The sequence below is a fragment of the Malaclemys terrapin genome, chromosome 8 (genome assembly GCF_027887155.1).
Source record: "Malaclemys terrapin pileata isolate rMalTer1 chromosome 8, rMalTer1.hap1, whole genome shotgun sequence".
Lineage (NCBI taxonomy): Eukaryota > Metazoa > Chordata > Testudines > Emydidae > Malaclemys > Malaclemys terrapin.
Window position 1 is genome coordinate 55,625,062 of NC_071512.1, and position 19,996 is coordinate 55,645,057.

Here is a 19,996-nt window from a genome sequence, read left to right on the forward strand (position 1 = left end):
TTTTTCCCAGCGTCTCCAGTGATCTCTCCCCGCCCCTTGCACTTTTTATCTTACATCTACAGCACAATGGGGATCTATATGTGGTTTCATTCTGTTTAGTAGGACAAAAATATAGCCCAAGAATGATCAAAGAATAATTTCATTAGTCTTTGATTCCTTCTAGTGCATTGCATGAGGTTCCTGAGATAGTTATCTCCGCCATCTCATTTGCTAGGTTGACAAAATGTATAGGTTAAGGGAATTCATGATAGATTCTAGAGGTACTTTTAAAGAAAATAAATAGAGAGGTTGCACTATAGGGTCTGCATTTGGGTGCAGATGTAACCCACACACCTCCTGGGTGTGGTGTTCTGTCCCATCTAGTGGCACCCAGACCACTTAAAGAGAGAGATAAAATGAGTTTGCTCTACAGCCTTAGCTAGCAGCCAGTTGGCTTTTGGCTCATGCACTAAGCTCCAGAGTCCCTAGCTTCGATCCCGCCCCCTGACGACCGGGGTCTGTCAGCGTTACACAGACTCAGTTCCACACACCTTGCAAACCTGTGTTCCAGTCCCTGCCACTTATTTTACAATCCAGTCACGAAGGACATCTGTAAACAATGGTTCTCAGAGCATAGGGCTCAATGCCCTTTCTGATAGTCCCTCTAATAGAATGAAAATTGACCCATGAGAGGGTCTCTCTCTTACAAAGTGGTCTGCAGAATGAAAAGTAGAGAATCAGTTTTAGAATAACAGTGCTGTCAGATGCTGTAAGGTAATCTTCCCTTAGAAAATATATTTTGTCTATACAGCATATAGCCTCTGGTGCCTGAGAACTCTGACCAGCTACACATGTCTCTGAAATGAGACAGCCATGCCCCCCACCCGCATTGTGATCCCGAACCAAATACCCAGTCACCTGGAGCCCAGTGTCACCACCATGCAAAACTTTGCCTATTGGTCAACACAATGGCAGATGAGTGAACCCCTGTTCAGCAAAGCTAAGCCACGCTGCACCTAACCATGCATCAGCGCTCTCTCTCCTCTCCCCTTCCCATTCAGCCCAAGTGTCAATTCCATCCCGTGTTCACATTAGAGAGATAGGACTGGGAAGAAATTTATTTAAAAAAAACAGTGATACCCTAACAAAACCCTCCCTCCTAATGAGAGAAACCTCATAATGACTACAGAACAGAGGCTATACATCCAGCAGCTCCCCCGGCACAGCATCCCTCAAAACAGAGCTTGAAAGCTGTGTCCTACCTAATGCACGGATGTGCAATACCTTTTGAGATCCAAGCAGCTTTTTCCTATTTGCTGTGTGTAGCTTTAGACTCCAGTCCATCCTGTTTACTCAATGTTGAATCAAATTTTTAATCCAAACTTTTGGGGATAGCAAACCCAGGGACCACCCTAAACATAGAGATTGGAGCCTATTGTACATTTATTTATGCATAACTTGATGGTTGTGTGACATAGTTGATGTCTGTGCATAATCTTTTCTTAAGCTATGCAACAAAAATATGGAAAATACAACAGCAAATAAGTGTCTTATATACTGCTTCAAGACTGGACTCTCATCCTGTGCACAACATGTTTCCACTGTCTTATCTGTTTTCACAGTAGGGACCATGTCTCCATATTTGTTTGTACAGCACTGAACACACAGTTAGCAATCAATAAATAAAAGCAGTCCATGGACAAAAAATAAAAATAACTTCAGTATCAGCTGCTGCATGAGGCCAGAACAGAGGCTATTTTTAAGTGTTGTATGCGGTGTGCTACACTGCACACAAATCCCTTTACTTTTACCTCTCCCTGTCATGCCCAGTCATGCAATGCATGAAACGTGTGGTCTCACATAACAGACAGGTCTTGCGTTCCCCTCCCTTGTTAGCAATTAGCATGATGGAGCATCACATGTTGCCTCCCAACACTACAAAGCTCTTCTGGGGCAAGAAGCATCTTTTTGTTATGGTTTTGGTACAGAACCTAGCACAATGGGGCCCTGCTCCATGCCTGGGGTTCCTATCAAATAATAATTGTAATTTGTACTAGAATCATTTCTAGTAAGGACTTTTGGTTTGGCCTCTTGGAGAGGAAACTTTGGCTCCTTGACAATGCATGTGAAAATAACATTCTGTTTCCCTCCCCTAAAGAAAAGGGCTTTAGGATTGGGGGGCATCATCAGATAGGAGGGGGGTGCAGCAAGGTCATGGCTGACATCACAATGTGAGCAACAAAAATGGAAGAAAGAGCTGACTCAGTTGATCAGTTCTACCTTGGGAGACAGCTCAAGGCCTGTAGCTTTAGGAACCCCATGGTCTCTAGCTTGGAGTCCCAGCCACCCACAGCCCCACATGAGTGACAGCAGTGCTTTGGATTGTGCTCAGTTACACTAGTTTCATGACTGCCCTTAGTGTCCCCTCCAACTATGTGGGATAGGTGAGGGTGGGGAAGAGGTCTGGAAGGATGGAAGTTCATATTGGCATTATTTACCAACTAACTAGTATAGTAAGTTTTGGGAAACCTGCCTTCTTGATAGATGACCCAGTGCACCACATAGAACATATTTCTGATCCTGAATAGGCCAGAAACTGATAGGTGCTACCACTAACCAAACACACGCAGAGACTCTCCAAAGAGTCCTAGTACTGCGTTTGGGTCACACTCTGAAATGGGCTCCCCCTTTCTCTCTCCTGTTCCTCTTTTACCCCTGCTTTTTTAACACCAATGAAGTTTCACATTTGGAAATGGTTTTGGCTGCCATGGGAAGCTTATGGTTTCTGAGGGTCCCATCTCTGCTCTAGCTGAGCCTCCTCTGGGTTTGGGTCAGCAGGTCTGTGTAAATTTTGGATCTCAGGAACCTGGGGTAAGAGTCTTTCTCCATGAGGCTGTGCACTTTCCCCTGGGCCTGGTCAAAGCAAGATAGTGAGGGCTCCTGCACGTTATTTCTTGTCACCTCCCGTGTCTGGAAGTCTATGTTCACCTAGGGAAAGAGACAACAAGGAGGATTATATAGAGTAACTCTGGTTTATATAGCTAACAACACAACAACATAACCTTTTGGGGTGGGAGAGGGAGGGATTCATAATAAGTCACTGCCCATATTTTCTAACTTAGATAGCTTAAGTTAAGCACTTCAATCCATATTAATTTCAATATTAGCTGTGTGTGCTTAGCACCTCTGAAAACCAGACCATTTTTATTTAGGTGCCTAGGTATGAATTTAGGCGCTTAACTTTAGGTATCTACTGCAAGTCTGAAAATGTTGACTCAGAGTCTTTGTCACCCCAGCTATCCCAGCCCTCATCAAGACGCCTATGAATTTTTACAAATTTGGCTCTCTATACATTGAGTGTGTTGGCTAATGAATTGTTAGTAATTTTAAACTATTACTAAAATCTTATCAAATAGCTTTAAGTTATTTTTGTTTTACAATAAACTGTTTGACTTTTCTCATAATTTCCCATGACGACTACATACTAAAATATATTGTGCTTGGACTTTTCCATTTTTAGCCCCCCTAAACTTATGTCTTTAGCATTTTTGCTGTGAAAAATTCCTGAATTCTCCCAGATTTTTGCCCTGACAATCAACCAGTCTTAACTGTGGTTGTCATGAGAAAGATGGCACAAAGCCATTCCTGTGTGAAAGAGTTTGCTATTATTAATCTTTTGAATAGGGAGGCTTCCGTGGTACCCAAATATAATGCAGTCAAAAAGGGGAACCTTTATCTGTGCCTCCCCTAAAATGGTTACAGCATTAGTTGACTGTGCATTGTGCTGGTGGGTCATTTCAAATTTTGATACACCAAAAGTCATGACTGTGGGATCAGATTTTAGATATCACCCTTTAGATATCATAGGGATCAACACCTCCTAAACTAACCTAAACCCAAGTGTCTAATCCCAGCTGGAATGCATTCAGTGCCACAAGATGCTGGATCTCCTCCCACTCCAGCTGACATAATCAGAAAGACTACCATTTATTTCAGTGGGAGTTCAATTTGGCCCTGTAATCGGCCAACCCTCAGCTTGGGCTTGAGCCAAAGTACCTTTGAGTCTCTTGCCCCTGGGTCCCTGTCAGGATCCTCCACTCCTGGGCAATCTTACTGTTCCCAGCAGGAGTTCAGCTCACTCCCAGGGTCTTTTCAGCACCCAGTTTATAGTTTACTTGTCTCCAGCCCCTGGGAGCACTTCCCAGGACCTACCACAGGTCACTGGCTGGAATCAGCTCTACAGGGCTTTTGCTTATACCAAGATTGTAGTGTCTATCTGCCTCAAATGGGGTGGGGTTTGAAGGAAAATATTAGCAGCTGCCTCAGGCTCAATTTCCCTTGTTGCTGGAGCTTACTAGCATGCCCTAGAAGCTTCCTTGTTCCTGGAAAAACTCCCCTCGTGGCTAGGATCACCCTTTTAAGACCCACTTCTCCAGGTGTAGCATGTTCTGCAGGTGCACCTAATTGACACTGCCTGATTGCAGGAATGCTCTTTAGCCTTTCCACCAGAGGGATGGGGGTGTGCCCCATCAGAGGCCCCAAATTACCAATATTATTAGGTCACAAGTTGTGGTTAAAGTCTGAGTTTTCCCCACTGGAAGCCCTGTTGGAAATTGGGTACACATTCACTAGAGGAATCTGCGAGCAGACTCTCGCTGAATAAGCAATATGACATCACAACGTGGCATCACAATGCAGGATATAACATCATAAACTGTGATTATGTTAAAGGAGAATTCACAAGTCCAGGCTCTAAATTGTGGCTACACTTTCTATTCAGCACGGTGTGCTATTGCTCGTAACTTTCAGAAATTCTAACAATGCTGAATTCTACAGATTCAGAGGGCTGTAGGGCCTAGATTGACACATACACCCTAACTCTTGGAGATTCAACAGGTTAGAGCAGTTGCTGGGAGTGTTGTTGAAGGCCGTTTTGGGGACCTGTAAATAATCAGTTTTGATACTTGTGAAAGAATGAAGGAGTGATGTCTCTATCAAGCCACTGATTTGCAGAAGTTCCCCACTGGAGGCTTTGGGATGCAGGCTGCAGTAACTCAGGTATCCAGACACACTGGCCAACAGTAGCTAGTGAAATCATTGATCAGCTCATTACCTCTTCAGTGATCCTCTGAAGAGTACAAAATCCCAGCATTGTGGATGTGAGTCACTGGTAGTGGAGAGAGATGTGGCAAACAACCCTCCTTTCCTTTCCCTTGCCAAGTGAGTTTCCTTGCAATACCTGTTGCTCAGATTAATCCCACCAGAGTGTGTATGCCTACCAACCTCTCGAGGAGCTTGTACATCAATGAATTCTTCAAAGATCCTGTGGGCCTTGGATGCCAGTTTGGTTGTTGACCGGGTCTTTTTGAACTCCTCACAGGCCAGCCAGAACTCCAGATTCTCCTCGCTGAACTCTGTCTTCAGGAAGGCGCGGAATGCAGCCACCCCATCTACAAGGGGGAAACATTGGACTTATGGAAGAAAGGAAGCAACTTCAGACCAGAGAAGGCATTTTTACAGTATATGCCACTGTTCACTCATCCCCAACAAATACGACCCCTATCCGTTTCAAAATCTCTGCCATTGGCACAAAAAGACTTAACTGCTGATCATGTGGTTTTTCTACAGCAGGCTCAAGTACTGTTCTCCACAGGTTACAGTTACATGAGGCTCCCTGTCCCAGGTAGTTAAAGGAACCCCCTCCTGGGTTGTTTTTTAATCAGTGTTTTGCTAGGAGTATAGGCAGAATTTCAAAGGGATTTCAGAGCCTGACTCCTATAGGGTCCTTTGAAATTCCCAGGCTCAAGTTATACATTCTGTTTGCTATATAGTTGTTAATGCCTCACTATGTAAAATACAGTTGTCACTAGGTAAAACTGTTTATAAAATACATCATTTGTGAACTTGTCTCCTTTTACATCTGGGCTTTTCATTACTTTGGTTTATTATCTTAACACATTTTTAACTCTTATTTGTAGATAGGAAGTAGCTTAGAATTTCTAACCATAACATCTACACTAAAAAGGAAAAGGAAGGAACACAGAGTGGTCAAAGTGCTCTTATCTCTTTTAGTGCTTAGCAATTGTGAGACTGCAATAATGTTTCTGGCTAACTCAGGTTACAAGTTATGATTATGAAGATTTGGAAATTGGAGCGTTCTGATTTCTGTGTGTAGGCATATTTATAAAAAGAGGCACATGTGGACACAGCCACTGTATTTACTTTCTCTGCATGTATGGGAGCCAACCAATTCAGCTCTGGAATAAGCAGATTTGAAATCAATGAGGGCTCCACCCACTTATGGCAGAGCTGAATTTTGCCCTCTCAGACCTTTCCTATAAGGTAGGGCCATTTAAGAGTTTATGACAGGAAGCCTACTTGGCCAGCATTACCCCATTCCAAGTTTGTCTCTAAAAACATTTATGGGCCAGGGAATGCAGTCAGTGAGGGGAAAGAAGTGATCTTGGGGAAATTCACTGAAGGTCCCTCCTACTCTGCCTGCCCTGAGTTTGGGAGCTAAGCTCCCCTGCCTCTTCCTGGGCTGGTGAAATAAGGACTTCCCAAGCACAATAATCTAAAGTGGGAGCATCAGGAGGGGCTGGTGCCTGGCTGGGGAGTTGATGGGGCTCTAATCTTTCCTTCACTAGTACCAGACGGGAGCTCCCTCTCTGACTCTTTTCTTTCCCAGAAAGATCCACCCCTTGCCACTTCCTCCCCACTTCCAGTGGGCAGAGATGGAAAGTGACAGAGTCTGCTGCCTCCAGCTCTCCCCTCCGCCCCCCAGGGAAAAGAGAAACCCTGCCCCCAGCCTTCCCTCCCCTAGCCAGAATCCAGGAGATACTAGGGTTGCCATCTCTGAGATGCAGAACCCCACCTCAGCCCTTAAGGGAGCCCTCCTGCTGTCCCCTACCAAGAGCCCCTACCTCAACCACTCCACTCCTGGTGAGACTCGGGTGTTTTTGTGACAACTTGCATTTGGCACTGGCAGAAGACAGCATACTGGGATAGATGGACCAATGGTTTGACCAGTATGGCTGTTCTTATGTTCTGTCCCCCTTCCCAGTCCCCGATGCTGGGAGGAGCCACTGCGGTTTCAGCAGGTTGAGGGCCTGGCACACACCCAGATGTCAGCTGCTCTCCCAGCCACTTGGCATGTGTGGTAGTTAAAAAATCACTGTGTGGACACACGTGTGCACAGCTTACAGGGAAGGTTGGTCCCAAGTGAAATAAACAAACCCTGCACATTAAAACTTTTCACCGGCAAGGCAGTACAAAAACTGGCCAGGCCGGTTAAAAACCAGCCAGCTGGCAACCATAGCCACCTCCGGGACACAGAATGGTTCTGTTAGCTCCCTCTCCCCTCTTGAATGTCTCATCTAAGTGCCTTACGTCTTCCTGTAACCTCACATCTGCTCCCCGCAAGCAACTGGGAATGGTTTTATGAGAGCTGGGGTGAAAGTGCCTCTTCCTGATTGCTTTTAAATAGCTAATGTGAGATTATGGACAGAAAGGGGACACAGAGATGAGATGCTCAGCCACGGCTGTATCACATCAACTCTTTGGAGTGTCGTTTTTTAGTCTCCTTACTGGCCAAAGAGAGGGGGAAACGTGGTCTCAGCAAGGTTCTGTGCCAGCAGCAAAACGAGGGCTTTTGTTGTGCGTACAGCAGTGCTGCTGAAAATGAATATTGTGATTTGGATACAATGGACTGTACAGCTACAGCCCCAGATGCCTGAAGGAGACATTAGCCCCTCTCCAAGCCAGTGGTGCAGGGACATGCCAGAAATACGGCTGGGGCCGGAGGTGTAGCAGGAACGCACTGCACTCGGGCTATTATGAGCTGCTCTGTGACTTCATAACGTGATGTTGTAGCCACCTTGAGATAGAGATGCTGCTGAGGCTGCTCTAGCTTACACCAGGGCCTGCTCCGCTCCCCAGCTGACCCCAAACGGCAGGAGGCAAGAAGATGACACACAGCTTGTGCCCTCTCCAGAATCTAGTACCCAGTGTCTTTCCTGGGGAGGTGGAGTCTCAGTGGGAAGGTGAAAACTCAGGAGCAGACTGGGGAGTCTATGCTGCAGGGATCTGTCAGTATGGGATAGCAGAGAGTTTGGAGGGAACAGAAGTTTGAAGGGAAAAGAACAGCAGATCCTGGTGCCATAAGGCTCTTTGTATATAGCTGGTTCCTGTAGTGTTTGCCCTTAAACATTCCATACCTGGTTAGGGGATACCCTGCTGAAGCTTTTTACAAGGACAATAAAGAGCTTTGCGATATGCTTCTAGACACCCTGCCTCTCTTTCTCGGTTTTGATTCTCCCTCTGCTTTTTGAAAAAAGAACAGGAGTACTTGTGGCACCTTAAAGACTAACAAAGTTATCTCACAGATTGTCTGGCTATGTAGACTCCCTCCTCAGGCCCTACGCTACCAGCACTCCTAGCTATCTTCCAGACACCACTGACTTCCTGAGGAAACTACAATCCATTAGTGATCTTCCTGAAAACACCATCCTAGCCTCTATGAATGTAGAAGCCCTCTACACCAACATTCCACACAAAGATGGACTACAAGCCGTCAGGAACAGTATCCCCGATACTGTCATGGCAAACCTGGTGGCTGAACTTTGTAACTTTGTCCTCACCCATAACTATTTCACATTTGGGGACAATGTGTACCTTCAAATCAGCGGCACTGCTATGGGTACCTGCATGGCCCCACAGTATGCCAACATTTTTATGGCTGACTTAGAACAACGCTTCCTCAGCTCTCGTCCCCTAACGCCACTATTCTGCTTGCGCTACATTGATGACATCTTCATCATCTGGACCCATAGAAAAGAAGCCCTTGAGGAATTCCATCATGATTTCAACAATTTCCACCCCACCATCAACCTCAGCCTGGACCAGTCCACACAAGAGATCCAGTTCCTGAACACTACAGTACTAATAAACGATGGCCACATAAACACCACCCTATATCGGAAACCTACTGACCACTATACTTACCTACATGCCTCCAGCTTTCATCCAGACCACATCACAGGATCCATTGTTTACAGCCAAGCTCTACGATACAATCGCATTTGCTCCAACCCCTCAGACAGAGACAAACACCTACAAGATCTCTATCAAGTGTTCTTACAAGTACAATACCCACCTGCTGAAGTGAAAAAACAGATTGACAGAGCCAGATGAGTACCCAGAAGTCACCTACTACAGGACAGGCCTAACAAAGAAAGTAACAATGCCACTAGCCATCACCTTCAGCCCCCAACTAAAACCTCTCCAGCGCATCATCAAGGATCTACAACCTATCCTGAAGGACGATCCATCACTCTCACAGATCTTGGGAGACAGGCCAGTCCTTGCTTACAGACAGCCTCCAAACCTGAAGCAAATACTCACCAGCAACCATAGACCACACAACAAAAACACTAACCCAGGAACCTATTCTTGCAACAAACCCTGTTGCCAACTCTGTCCACATATCTATTCAGGGGACACCATCATAGGACCTAATCACATTAGCCACACTATTAGAGGCTCATTCACCTGTACATCTACCAAAGTGATATATGCCATCATGTGCCAGCAATGCCCCTCTGCCATGTACATTTGCCAAACCGGACAGTCTCTACGCAAAAGAATTAATGGACACAAATCAGACATCAAGAATTATGACATTCAAAAATCAGTTGGAGAACACTTCAATCTCTCTGGCCACTCGATTACAGACCTAAAAGTCGCAATATTACAACAAAAAAACTTCAAAAACAGTCTCCAACGAGAGACTGCTGAATTGGAATTAATTTGCAAATTGGACACCATTAAATTAGGCTTGAACAAAGACTGGGAGTGGATGGGCCATTACACAAAGTAAAACTATTTCCCCATGCTTATCCCCCCCCCCCACCCCCCCTTTGTCAATTGCTGGAAATGGGCCATTTTCATTACCACTACAGTTTTTTTTTCTTTCCTGCTGATAAAAGCTCACCTTAACTGATCACTCTCCTTATAGTGTGTATAGTAACACCCATTGTTTCATGTTCTCTGTGTATATATATATCTTTCTACTGTATTTTCCACTACATGCAGCCGATGAAGTGGGCTGTAGCCCACAAAAGCTTATGCTCAAATAAATTTGTTAGTCTCTAAGGTGCCACAAGTACTCCTGGTTTTTTTGCGGATACAGACTAACACGGCTGCTACTCTGAAACCTCTGCTTTTTGTCATCCTTAGCACTGACACAGGGGTCACTCTCCAAAAACAGAAGCCTTGCCAGGGGACGTGATGAACAGAGCATAATGTCTGATAAAAAGAAAGGCTTTCTCATGATTGATGTAGCAAGAAAGACCTTTGCTTCAACTCTGCCCCAGAGAGCAGCCTGGAGCAGCCAGGGAGCTGGGGCAGCAGCTGGAACCAGAAAGTCTCTGCACAGTTCTCTCTCCTTGCTCCTGCTCTGACTTTAGTCAGTGGCTTTTAATTTCTAAATAAATACAGAAAGGGGTTGGATACGAGCCATGGACATTTTTCTCTTCCTGTTTGTACTCTGTCTCCTTCCCTTCTACTTACTCTTTCCCCTTTTCTCTCCTCTCCATAAACTTTCTCACTTCCCTTCCTTTTTCTCACCCTCCCACTCCTTCAAGGCTCTTGCTTAACCCCTTTTCTTCATTCTGTCCCACCCTCTTCACTTTCCTTCTTTTCACCTCTCTCCAGTGGCGTAGCCAGGATCTAAGAGCAGGGGGAGCAAACATAAAAAAGGCGCCCCCCCTTGGCTCCTCTTCTGGCCACGCTCCCCTTGGCTCCTCCTCCAGGCGCTCCGCGCCCCCCCCTTGGCTGGCTCCTCTGGGTGTGCCACCCCCCCGCATTGGCTGCCAGTCGCCATGCTGTGCCCCCCCTTGCTCCTCTGGCCATGGCTGCCGGCCACGCTGCGCCCCGCCTTGCTGCACCCCCACCCCACTCTGCCTCCTCCGGCCGCGCCCGCCGCCCCGGGCCATTGGCTGTGGGCCACCCTGCTGCGCCCCCCCTCGCTCCTCCAGCTGCGGCGGCCGGCCACAGCTGCGGGTCGCCCTGCTGCGCCCCCCCTCGCTCCCCCAGCCATGGCTGCCGGCCGCGCTGTGCGGGCCGCCATGCTGCACCCCCACCCTCGCTCTGCCTCCTCCGGCCGCGCCCACCATCCCCCCATTGGCTGCTGGCCGTGCTGCGGGCCACCCTGCTGCGCCCCCCCCTCACTCCTCCGATCGTGCCGCCCCCTCCCCATGGCTCCTCTGGCTGTGCTGCCCCCCCTTGCCTGCAGGAGGTCAGCGCTGGCCGGCAGGCGCATTGCTTTTTGAAAACATGCTGAGAGGAAGCGGCTGCTTCCCCTGCACCCCACTAGCCACACTACTGCCTCTCTCCCCTCCTTTCCTTCTCCTCTCCTCCCCGCACTCTCTCTCTCTCTTCTCTCTATTCCTTCTTCTCTCTTTGTTGCCACGCCCCTCCCCTCTTTCTCTCATGGCCTTATGCAGGAGAGACTTCAAACCAAGGGGCCCCCTTGCTGTATGGAGTGCCACTGCTAACTTGCACTCACTCATAAGAGGCCGATCCCCTCCTGACTTCCCACATGCTTCTGTCTCCTCCATGCATGAGCTCTCTGTATGTGGAGAAAGCCCTTCTTTAGACCATTCTGAGTTGTTTGGGAGGCTGGAGGTGATGGAGGAGGGCGCATCAGAGGACTTTCTTGGGAGGGACTTCAAAACCCAGGGCTGCCCTGCTCCATCTCCCTTTTTCCTTCACCCTTGGGCTGATTTCCACCACTTACGTTCTCTCAGTGTGTGGCCGATATAAGGTGTGCCTCTGTCATTCTCCCCACAGGTACTCAGAGTTGTGAGGCACCTCACCACCACCTGCCCTTAGCGTGAAGCCATTTTGCCTGATGCCTGCTGTAGCTCAGCTCCTTGAAACCAACAGCCTCTGGCCATAGAGGAGCACCAATTTCTAGGTCTCCACAGATCTGGCCCTCTCTATGCAGGCTAGCGATAGACACACACCAGCTCCTAAGCCCTTCAGCCAGCATCCCCCTCTGCTTCTAGCTCCTGTCACTGGACACTCTCAGAAATTGCCAGGTGACTGTCCAGACACAGCTTGACTGGAACCACTCGGATCAAATTCTTTAGGACAGCTCAGCCCCGTAGTCTATTGATAGTGAAAACACATACCTTTATTTACAAAGATTAAGATTGAAGAGAGAGTGAGCAAGGATAATAAAAACAGGTTACTGTGATAGACCCAGGCCAGCTGGGTACAGCAGAATAGCAGAAGGCAGATATACTGGCCACTGGATTAACAGTTTTCTGTTCCCTGACTGACCAGAGCAGGGGCTGCTCCAGGCTAATGAGAACACCTGACTCCAATTAACCTGCAAAGAGTCAGATGAGGCCATTAAGCTAATGTGACCACCTGACTCTAATTAAGGCCCCGCTGATACTATAAAAAGGGCTCACTCCAGTCAGGCAGAGGAGAGCCAGGGAGCCAGAAGAGAGGAAGTGCGGCTGAAGGGCTGGTTAATGAAGACACCCTCGAGTTATTGATAAGGGAGCCCTAAGGTAAGGGTGAAGAAGGGAGAAGCAGCAGAGCTGTAGGGAAGTGGCCCAGGGAAATGTAGCAACTCTGGCAGTGAAAGGTTGGCTGCCAACAGCTGCTACCATTAGGATCCCTGGGCCGGAACCCGGAGTAGAGGGCGGGCCTGGGTTCCCCCCAATCCACCACTACAGGAACACCTCCTGGGAGGGGAAGACAGGTACCTGTCAGGACAGGAGGCTAAACTGTTCTAAAACAAGCCCTAGGGACAACAGAGACTGTGGGAGTTCTCTCACCAACCTCCTTGCTGGCTTATGATGAAAAGGGCTCAGTAGACTGTAACCCTGGCCCTAGAGAGAGAAGGGCTACGTGGAGGGTCACAGAGAGCCACTGAGCCTACCATATACCGCCTAGAAGCACGGGACCCACGGGACAAGGTCAGAGCTCTGCCACAACTGGTGTCAGGAGTGGGATCGTGATTGTTCACAGCGTGGCAGAACAAAGAGGTTTTTACTAAAAAAAAAAAAGGTGCACTGGGGTTTTTGGTTTTGGGTTTTTGTTTGTACCACCATGACGGAGGTGGTGAGAGTGCTGGTGCAAGCCACAGCAGCCCAGCAGGAGGCAACCCGGGCTCAGGCGATGGTGCAACAGGAGTCCATGAGGTTACAGCAGGAAACCAACCAATTATTAATGAGCCAGGTGACCCAAGATCGAGCCCTCCTGCGCAAGGTTGTGGACCAGCTGAAGATCCTCACCACCCAGGCCCGGGGGTCCAATGGGACGCGAACCCTGAGGGCCACCAGTTGTCTGCCAAAGATGATGGCAGACGATGATATAGAGACGTATCTCCTCTCATTTGAAAGGACTGCTCAGCGTGAGGCGTGGCCCCTGGAGCAGTGGGCCAGCATTCTTGCCCCTTTTTTGTATGGAGAGGCCCAGAAGGCCTACTTTGATCTGCCCACTGAGGATGCCGCTGACTATTCCCAGCTGAGGGCAGAGATCCTAGCACAATCCGGGGTGACGGCAGCAGTACGGGCCCGAGGTTCCAGGAGTGGAAATACAGGGAGAACAAGCCTCCAAGGTCCCAACTATTCGACCTCATACACCTCGCTTGGAAGTGGTTATGGCCCGAGGCATGCAGCCCAGAGGAGATTTTAGAGACTTTGGTCATAGACCATTACATGCAGGGACTGCCACCAGATCTCTGCAAATGGGTATGCCAGAATGATCCATCCATCCACCTACGATGAAATGATCACATTGGTGGAAAGACAGATGACAGCCAGGGAATTAACCGAACTACCCAGGGAAGGCCCCTCACGAATCAAACACTCGACCCTGACCGCGGCGGGTCAGGTGGCCAAACCCCTAGGAAGTCCTAGGTGGAAGAAGAGGGGGTCGAAAACCAGTTGGGAACCCAGAAGGAAGAGGAAGGCCTAAGTGGGGGGAACCCTGGGACTAAACCCCCTAACCCACGTGATAGGGGAGTGACTAGAAGCAGTTATGGATGCAGGGAGTTGGGGCACATAGCTGCCCAGTGCCCCAATGTCATAGAGCCAATGCAGTGTAACCTGGGGAACGGGGCAGACCCATGTAGCCTACTCAATATTGTAGGGGTCGCAGTCACCCCACATAAATATAGTGAAGCGCAGCCAGTTAATGCAGGCCAAGCGTACGGGGGTAACCTGTGTCCATGGGACTATTAGCTACTACCCCAGCATACCAGTAAAAATTGAAATTCAGGGAAATGTCACTGGGGTGAAAGCAGGAGTAGTCCCAAACCTCCCATACCCCGTGCTCATAGGTAGAGATTTCCCTGGGTTTGGAAACTTGCTCCCACCAGAGGAATTGGAGGGAGAGGAGCTCCCTGAACTTCAGGAGGCTTCCGTGGTAGAATGTCACCTCCCATTTTTCGCAGAAATGTCCCAGGAGCTATTCCCTGTCCTGGGGAAAGGCAGGAAGACCAAAAGAGAAAGAAGGGCTGCCAATGCCTTGGGTATCCGAATCCTGATACAAGGATAGAGGGTCGCCTGTGTAGGCAGACGTACACGGGCAACTGAAGGGGAGGGTCCCGAGACAGAGGAGAGGTCAGAGACCACTTCCAACCCCAACCTCACAGAGCCAGCCGAGAGGGCAGAGACAGATCCCTCAGAGTTCGGGCTGTTAAGCCCAGAGAGAGAGACCCAAGGTATGAGAATGCCAGGAAGGAGGTGGCTGAGATAGATGGGGTACCCATAGAGGGAAAGGCCCGGGGGCCAGGGCCTTATTTTGTGATCAAGAGGAATCTCCTATACCGGGTCGTGCAAATGCAGGAGCAAGAGGTACACCAGATCCTAGTCTCCTGGAAACACCAGAAGGCAATATTAAGCCTCGCTCACAGTCACCTTTTTGGAAGACACTTGGGAGTGGAGAAAACCCAGGCGCGAATCTCACACAGGTTCTTCTGGCTGGGGGTACATGAAGACGTCCAACGGTACTGTGCCTCTTGCCCCGAATGTCAACTGCACAGCCCTCGACCACATCTAAAAGCTCCTCTGGTACCCCTGCCGATCATCGAAGTTCCATTTGAGCGGCTCGCCATGGATCTTGTGGGGCCGCTAGAGAAAACGACCCGAGGCCACCAGTATGTGCTTGTCATCCTAGACTATGCAATCAGGTACCCAGAAGCTGTCCCCTTACGAAACACAGCTTCCAAGAGCATTGCCAAAGAATTAGTGGCAATCTTTGCCCGGGTAGGGCTACCAAAAGAAATCCTCACAGACCAGGGAACACCGTTCATGTCCAAGTTGATGAAGGACTTGTGTTCCCTGCTCCATGTCCAGACCCTGCAGACCTCGGTTTACCATCCACAAACCGATGGTCTGGTGGAAAGATTTAACCGAATCCTCAAGGCCATGATAAGAAAGGTGGTAAGCAAGGATGGGGAAAGATTGGGACAACCTACTACCATACCTCATGTTCGCCATCCGTGAGGTCCCCCAAGCTTCCACCGGATTCTTCCCCTTTGAGCTGTTGTATGGACGCAACCCCCGAGGCATCCTGGACATAGCCAAGGAAATTTGGGAGGAGGAACCCAGTGAGGGGAAGAATGTAATAGAACATGTACTATGGATGAGGGACCGGATAGCCCGGGTCACTCCCATAGTGAGGGAGTACCTGGAGAAAGCCCAAGAGGCCCAGAGAACATACTACAACCATCAAGCCAAGCTTCGTTAGTTTCAACCCGGTGACCGAGTAATGGTACTGGTACCCAAGGCCAAAAGTAAGCTGTTGGCCCAGTGGCAAGGGCCCTATGAAATAGTTGAACCCATAGGGAAAGTAAATTACAAGGTGCGAAAACCAGGATGTTGAAAAGTAGAGCAGATATACCACGTCAACCTTCTGAAACCATGGCATACGCAAGAGGCGTGCACAGTGGCTCAAGAAGAGCTGCACCCAGGGAACAAAAACCCTGAACAAGTGAGGGTGTCTCCCGATCTAATGACAGCCCAGAAGAGGTAACTGAGATGATTGCCCAATATCAAGATGAATTCTCGACAAAGCCGGGTCACACAACTGGGACATATCACCACATCATCACAAACCCTGGGGCCAGAGTAACTATGAGGCCCTACCGGGTGCTAGCAGCCAAAAGGGAGGAAATAAAAGTGGAAGTCAGGAAAATGCTGGAGATGGGGATCATCGAAGAATCCCACAGTCAGTGGTCCAGGCCAATAGTGTTGGTTCCCAAACCTGATGGCACCACGAGATTCTGCAATGACTTCCGTCGACTAAACGAGATATCCCAGTTTGATGCCTACCCTATACCCCACATAGATGGACTAGTGGACTGTCTGGGGAATGCCCGGTACTTGACAACCTTAGACTTGACAAAGGGGTACTGGCAGATTCCCCTAGCCGAAGATGCAAAAGAAAAGACAGCGTTTTCTACACCAGAGGGTCTCTTCCAATATACGGTCCTTCCCTTTGGACTACATGGGGCTCCAGCTACCTTTCAGCACCTCATGGACAAGTTATTACGCCCCCATACCAGTTATGCTGTGGCCTACTTGGATGATGTGGTGATTCATACCCCAGACTGGGAGACCCACTTGGAAAAGGGGGCGGTCCTTGATACCTTCCGGCGAGCTGGCCTTACGGCGAACCCTGTTAAGTGCACTGTAGGATTCACGAAGGCCAAATATCTTGGCTACATGGTAGGAAAGTCTGGTAAAACCCCAACTGAATAAGTTAGAGGCCATCCAAAATTGGCCTCGGCCGAGTCGTAAGAAGCAGGTCCGAGCATTCCTAGGGGTGGTGGGGTATTACCAGTGTTTCATCCCCCATTTTGCTACAAGGGCAAGTCCCTTAACGGACTTAGTGAAGGCCGGTGGTCCTGATCCAATCAGATGGTCCGATGCAGCAGAGAGGACATTCACGGACCTACGGACTGCCCTCTGCAGTAACCCCGTATTGATAGCCCCAGATTTCACCAAGGACTTCGTCCTACTGACAGATGCATCCGAGGTAGGGTTAGGGGCCGTCCTGTCGCAGATGGTTGGGGAGAAGGAACACCCAATTCTCTACCTCAGTAGGAAACTCCATCCGAGGGAACAAAAATATGCAGTAGTAGAGAGAGAGTGCCTCGCCGTAAAATGGGCCATGGAAACGTTACGTTATTACCTGCTGAGGCGCAGATTTATCCTTGTGACTGACCATGCCCTTCTTCAATGGATGCAACGGAACAAGGAAAAGAACACAAGGGTAACCAGGTGGTTCTTATCCCTCCAACCTTTCCAGTTCCGCATAGAGCACAGAGCAGGGAGTCGCCATGGCAATGCCGATGGCTTATCACGCTGTCACGGAGTATTGGGGGACTCAGGGCCCTGCACCCCCGGCTTCCTGCGATTCACCATGACTCTCAGCCAGCCAGTAAAGCAGAAGGTTTATTTGGATGACAGGGATACAGTCCAAGACAGGTCTTGCAGGCACAGACAACAGGGCCCCCCTCAGTTAGGTCCAGCTTGGGGTCCCAGGGCATGCCAGCCCACCCCCCTTTGGGGGGTCAGAGCCATCTCTGCCTCCCAGCCATCTCTCCAGCCTCCTTCCAGCCTGCTTCCAGCACTCTGCTTTCAGCCCCCCTCCCACAGCCTTTGTTCAGTTTCCCGGGCTAAGGAGTCGCCTCGCCTTCAACCCCTTCCTGGGTTCTCATGTTACACACTCAGGTATGCGCCCTCGGGCAGATCCCATCCTGCAATGCAGACTATCCCAGCACACTCCCCTGTCAGCATTCACAGACCACAGTGAGAACAGGCCCAGTTCGTCACATCTCTCCCCCCTTCGAGACCGAACTGAGCGGGGCCACTTTAGCCAGTGACCCGGGGAAGTTCGAACCTACCCCCGTTCCCCTGGATGCCCCCGCATCCCTCCCATTCCTTGGTGGGAATTACACCAGGCCCCTTCAGTTTCACGCCCCCCCTTAGGTCGGGGTGCTTGATGGCACTCGCAGTTCGCATGTGGGAAGGTTTATGCGGCCTGCGCCCTTTTCCCACCCCCATACCTCTGGGGCTCCAACTGGGCTGTGGTCTTCTCCCAGCGCTCCAGTCTGGAGGTCTGTGCTTTGGGCTCTCTTGGTTTAGAGCCGCCCTTTTAACCTTGGCCACCCTCTGGAAAGGATCCTTTATGCTGGGCAAGGGTCCTAAAGCTGTTTTCCCCTTGTCCCAGGCCTTCCTCCCCCTCTGACAGGGGTCACAGGATCCGCAGTACTGTCGGACAGTAACAAAGACCCCAGGCCAGTAAAAGCTCCGTAGCAGCCTCTGCTGGGTACGCCAGGTTCCCTGGTGCCCTGAGAGGGGAATGTCATGGGCCCGGCACAGCAGCTGGCGGCGATACTTCTGGGGTACCACCAGCTGCCTCCTGATCCCCCCTGACTCCATTTTCCCTGGGGGAGCCCATTCTCGGTACAGGAACCCCTTCTCCCACAGGAACCTTTTCCGGCCACCTCGTCCCATGGTCTGTACCGCATTGAGGTCGGCCAGGTCCCTTATCTTCCGCAAGGAGGGATCTCTCTGTAACTCGGCCTGGAACTCAGCAGCTGGGACAGGGATGGCCACCTGCTCTTTCTCGCCCGCTGGGTCCGAAGCTGCAGCCTCCCTGAGCCGCGTCCCTGGGCGCTCCCTCCCCACCAGGTTAGGGTCCCGCGCCTCAGGCAAGGCACCCCCCCCAAGGCCAGGGCGCAGTGCCCCTCGCTGGCTCTGACCGCGGGTCACAACTAAGGCGGTCTGGGGGCTGCTGGGCCAGTCCTCTAGGTCCCCCCCCATCAACACCTCGATGGGCAAATGGTGGTGCACTCCCACGTCCTTGGGGCCCTCCTTGGCCCCCCATTTCAGGTGTACCCTCGCTACGGGAACCTTGAATGGGGTCCCGCCCACCCCGGTCAGGGTCAGGAAGGTGTTGGGCACCACCCGATCTGGGGCCACCACCTCGGGCCGGGCCAGTGTCACCTCTGCGCCCGTGTCCCAGTAACCATAAACTTCCTTCCCATCCACCTCCAGGGGAACAAGGCACTCGCTCCGCAGGGACAGCCCCGCGCCAACCCTGTAAACGGAGAACTTTGAATCCGGAGCATCTGGCCCCCCAGAGAAGCTAGCCTGGGGCTCTCCTCCCTCCTTAGCAGGTGGTACCCTGCCAGCCCCCCTTCCCTGGGAATGCTGCCTCTCGCCGGGCTGGGTCTCTACCCAGTCAACCCTCTGTGGGTTCGGCCTGCTCAGTCTGTCCCTGAGCCTGGGGCACTGGGCCCGTATGTGGCCCTTTTGGCCACAGTGGTAGCAGCCCATGTCCCATGGGTCCCCTTGAGTGGGTCGGATGGTCCTGATGCCGGATGTTCCCCTCTGATGGGGTTTTTCTGTATTTTCCCACGGGGAGGTCCCATGGTGACTCTCTCTCTGCGTTGTGGTGGGATTGCTCCTTTGGGACTCCTCCCTTTTATCTCCTGACCGGCTCTTTACGAACTCATCGGCCAGCCGGCCTGCCTGTCGCGGGTTCTCTGGCTTTCTGTCCACCAACCACAGCCTCAGGTCAGATGGGCACCGCTCATACAGTTGCTCCAGTACCAGCAGTTTGACCAGGTCCTCCTTCGTCTGGGCCCCATCAGCCCACTTGCTGGCGTATCCTTCCATGCGGGCGGCTAGTTGTAGATATGAGATCTCAGGGGTTTTATCCTGACTCCGGAACCTTTCCCGGTACATCTCAGGAGTCAGCCCAAACTCTCGTAGCAGGGCCTTTTTGAATAGTTCGTAGTCCCCTTTCTCTGCCTCTTCCAGTTGGCGGTACAATGCCACGGCTTTGGGGTCCAGTAAGGGGGTAAGGACCCGGAGTCTGTCCGCGGGATCAACCCGGTGCAGCTCGCAGGCCGTCTCAAAGGCCTCCAGGAAGTCATCCATGTCCTCCCCCTCCTTGTATGGGGCCATGATGCACTTATCAA

At 50.4% G+C, this 19,996-nt stretch overlaps 1 protein-coding gene across 2 annotated transcripts in view; it reads right to left on the bottom strand.

Annotated features, from left to right (window-relative positions):
- Positions 1-2,656: 2,656 nt before the first annotated feature.
- Positions 2,657-19,996, bottom strand: part of RGS8 (regulator of G protein signaling 8) — a 34,760-nt gene continuing 17,420 nt past the window's right edge. For both annotated transcript variants that reach the window (XM_054038272.1, XM_054038270.1), the window contains exons 4-5: positions 5,263-5,429; positions 2,657-2,967 (exon numbers count right to left, since the gene is read on the bottom strand). In XM_054038272.1, coding sequence (XP_053894247.1) covers positions 2,785-2,967; positions 5,263-5,429 — 350 coding nt within the window. In that variant the 3' untranslated portion in view covers positions 2,657-2,784. The remainder of the gene's footprint in view (positions 2,968-5,262; positions 5,430-19,996) is intronic.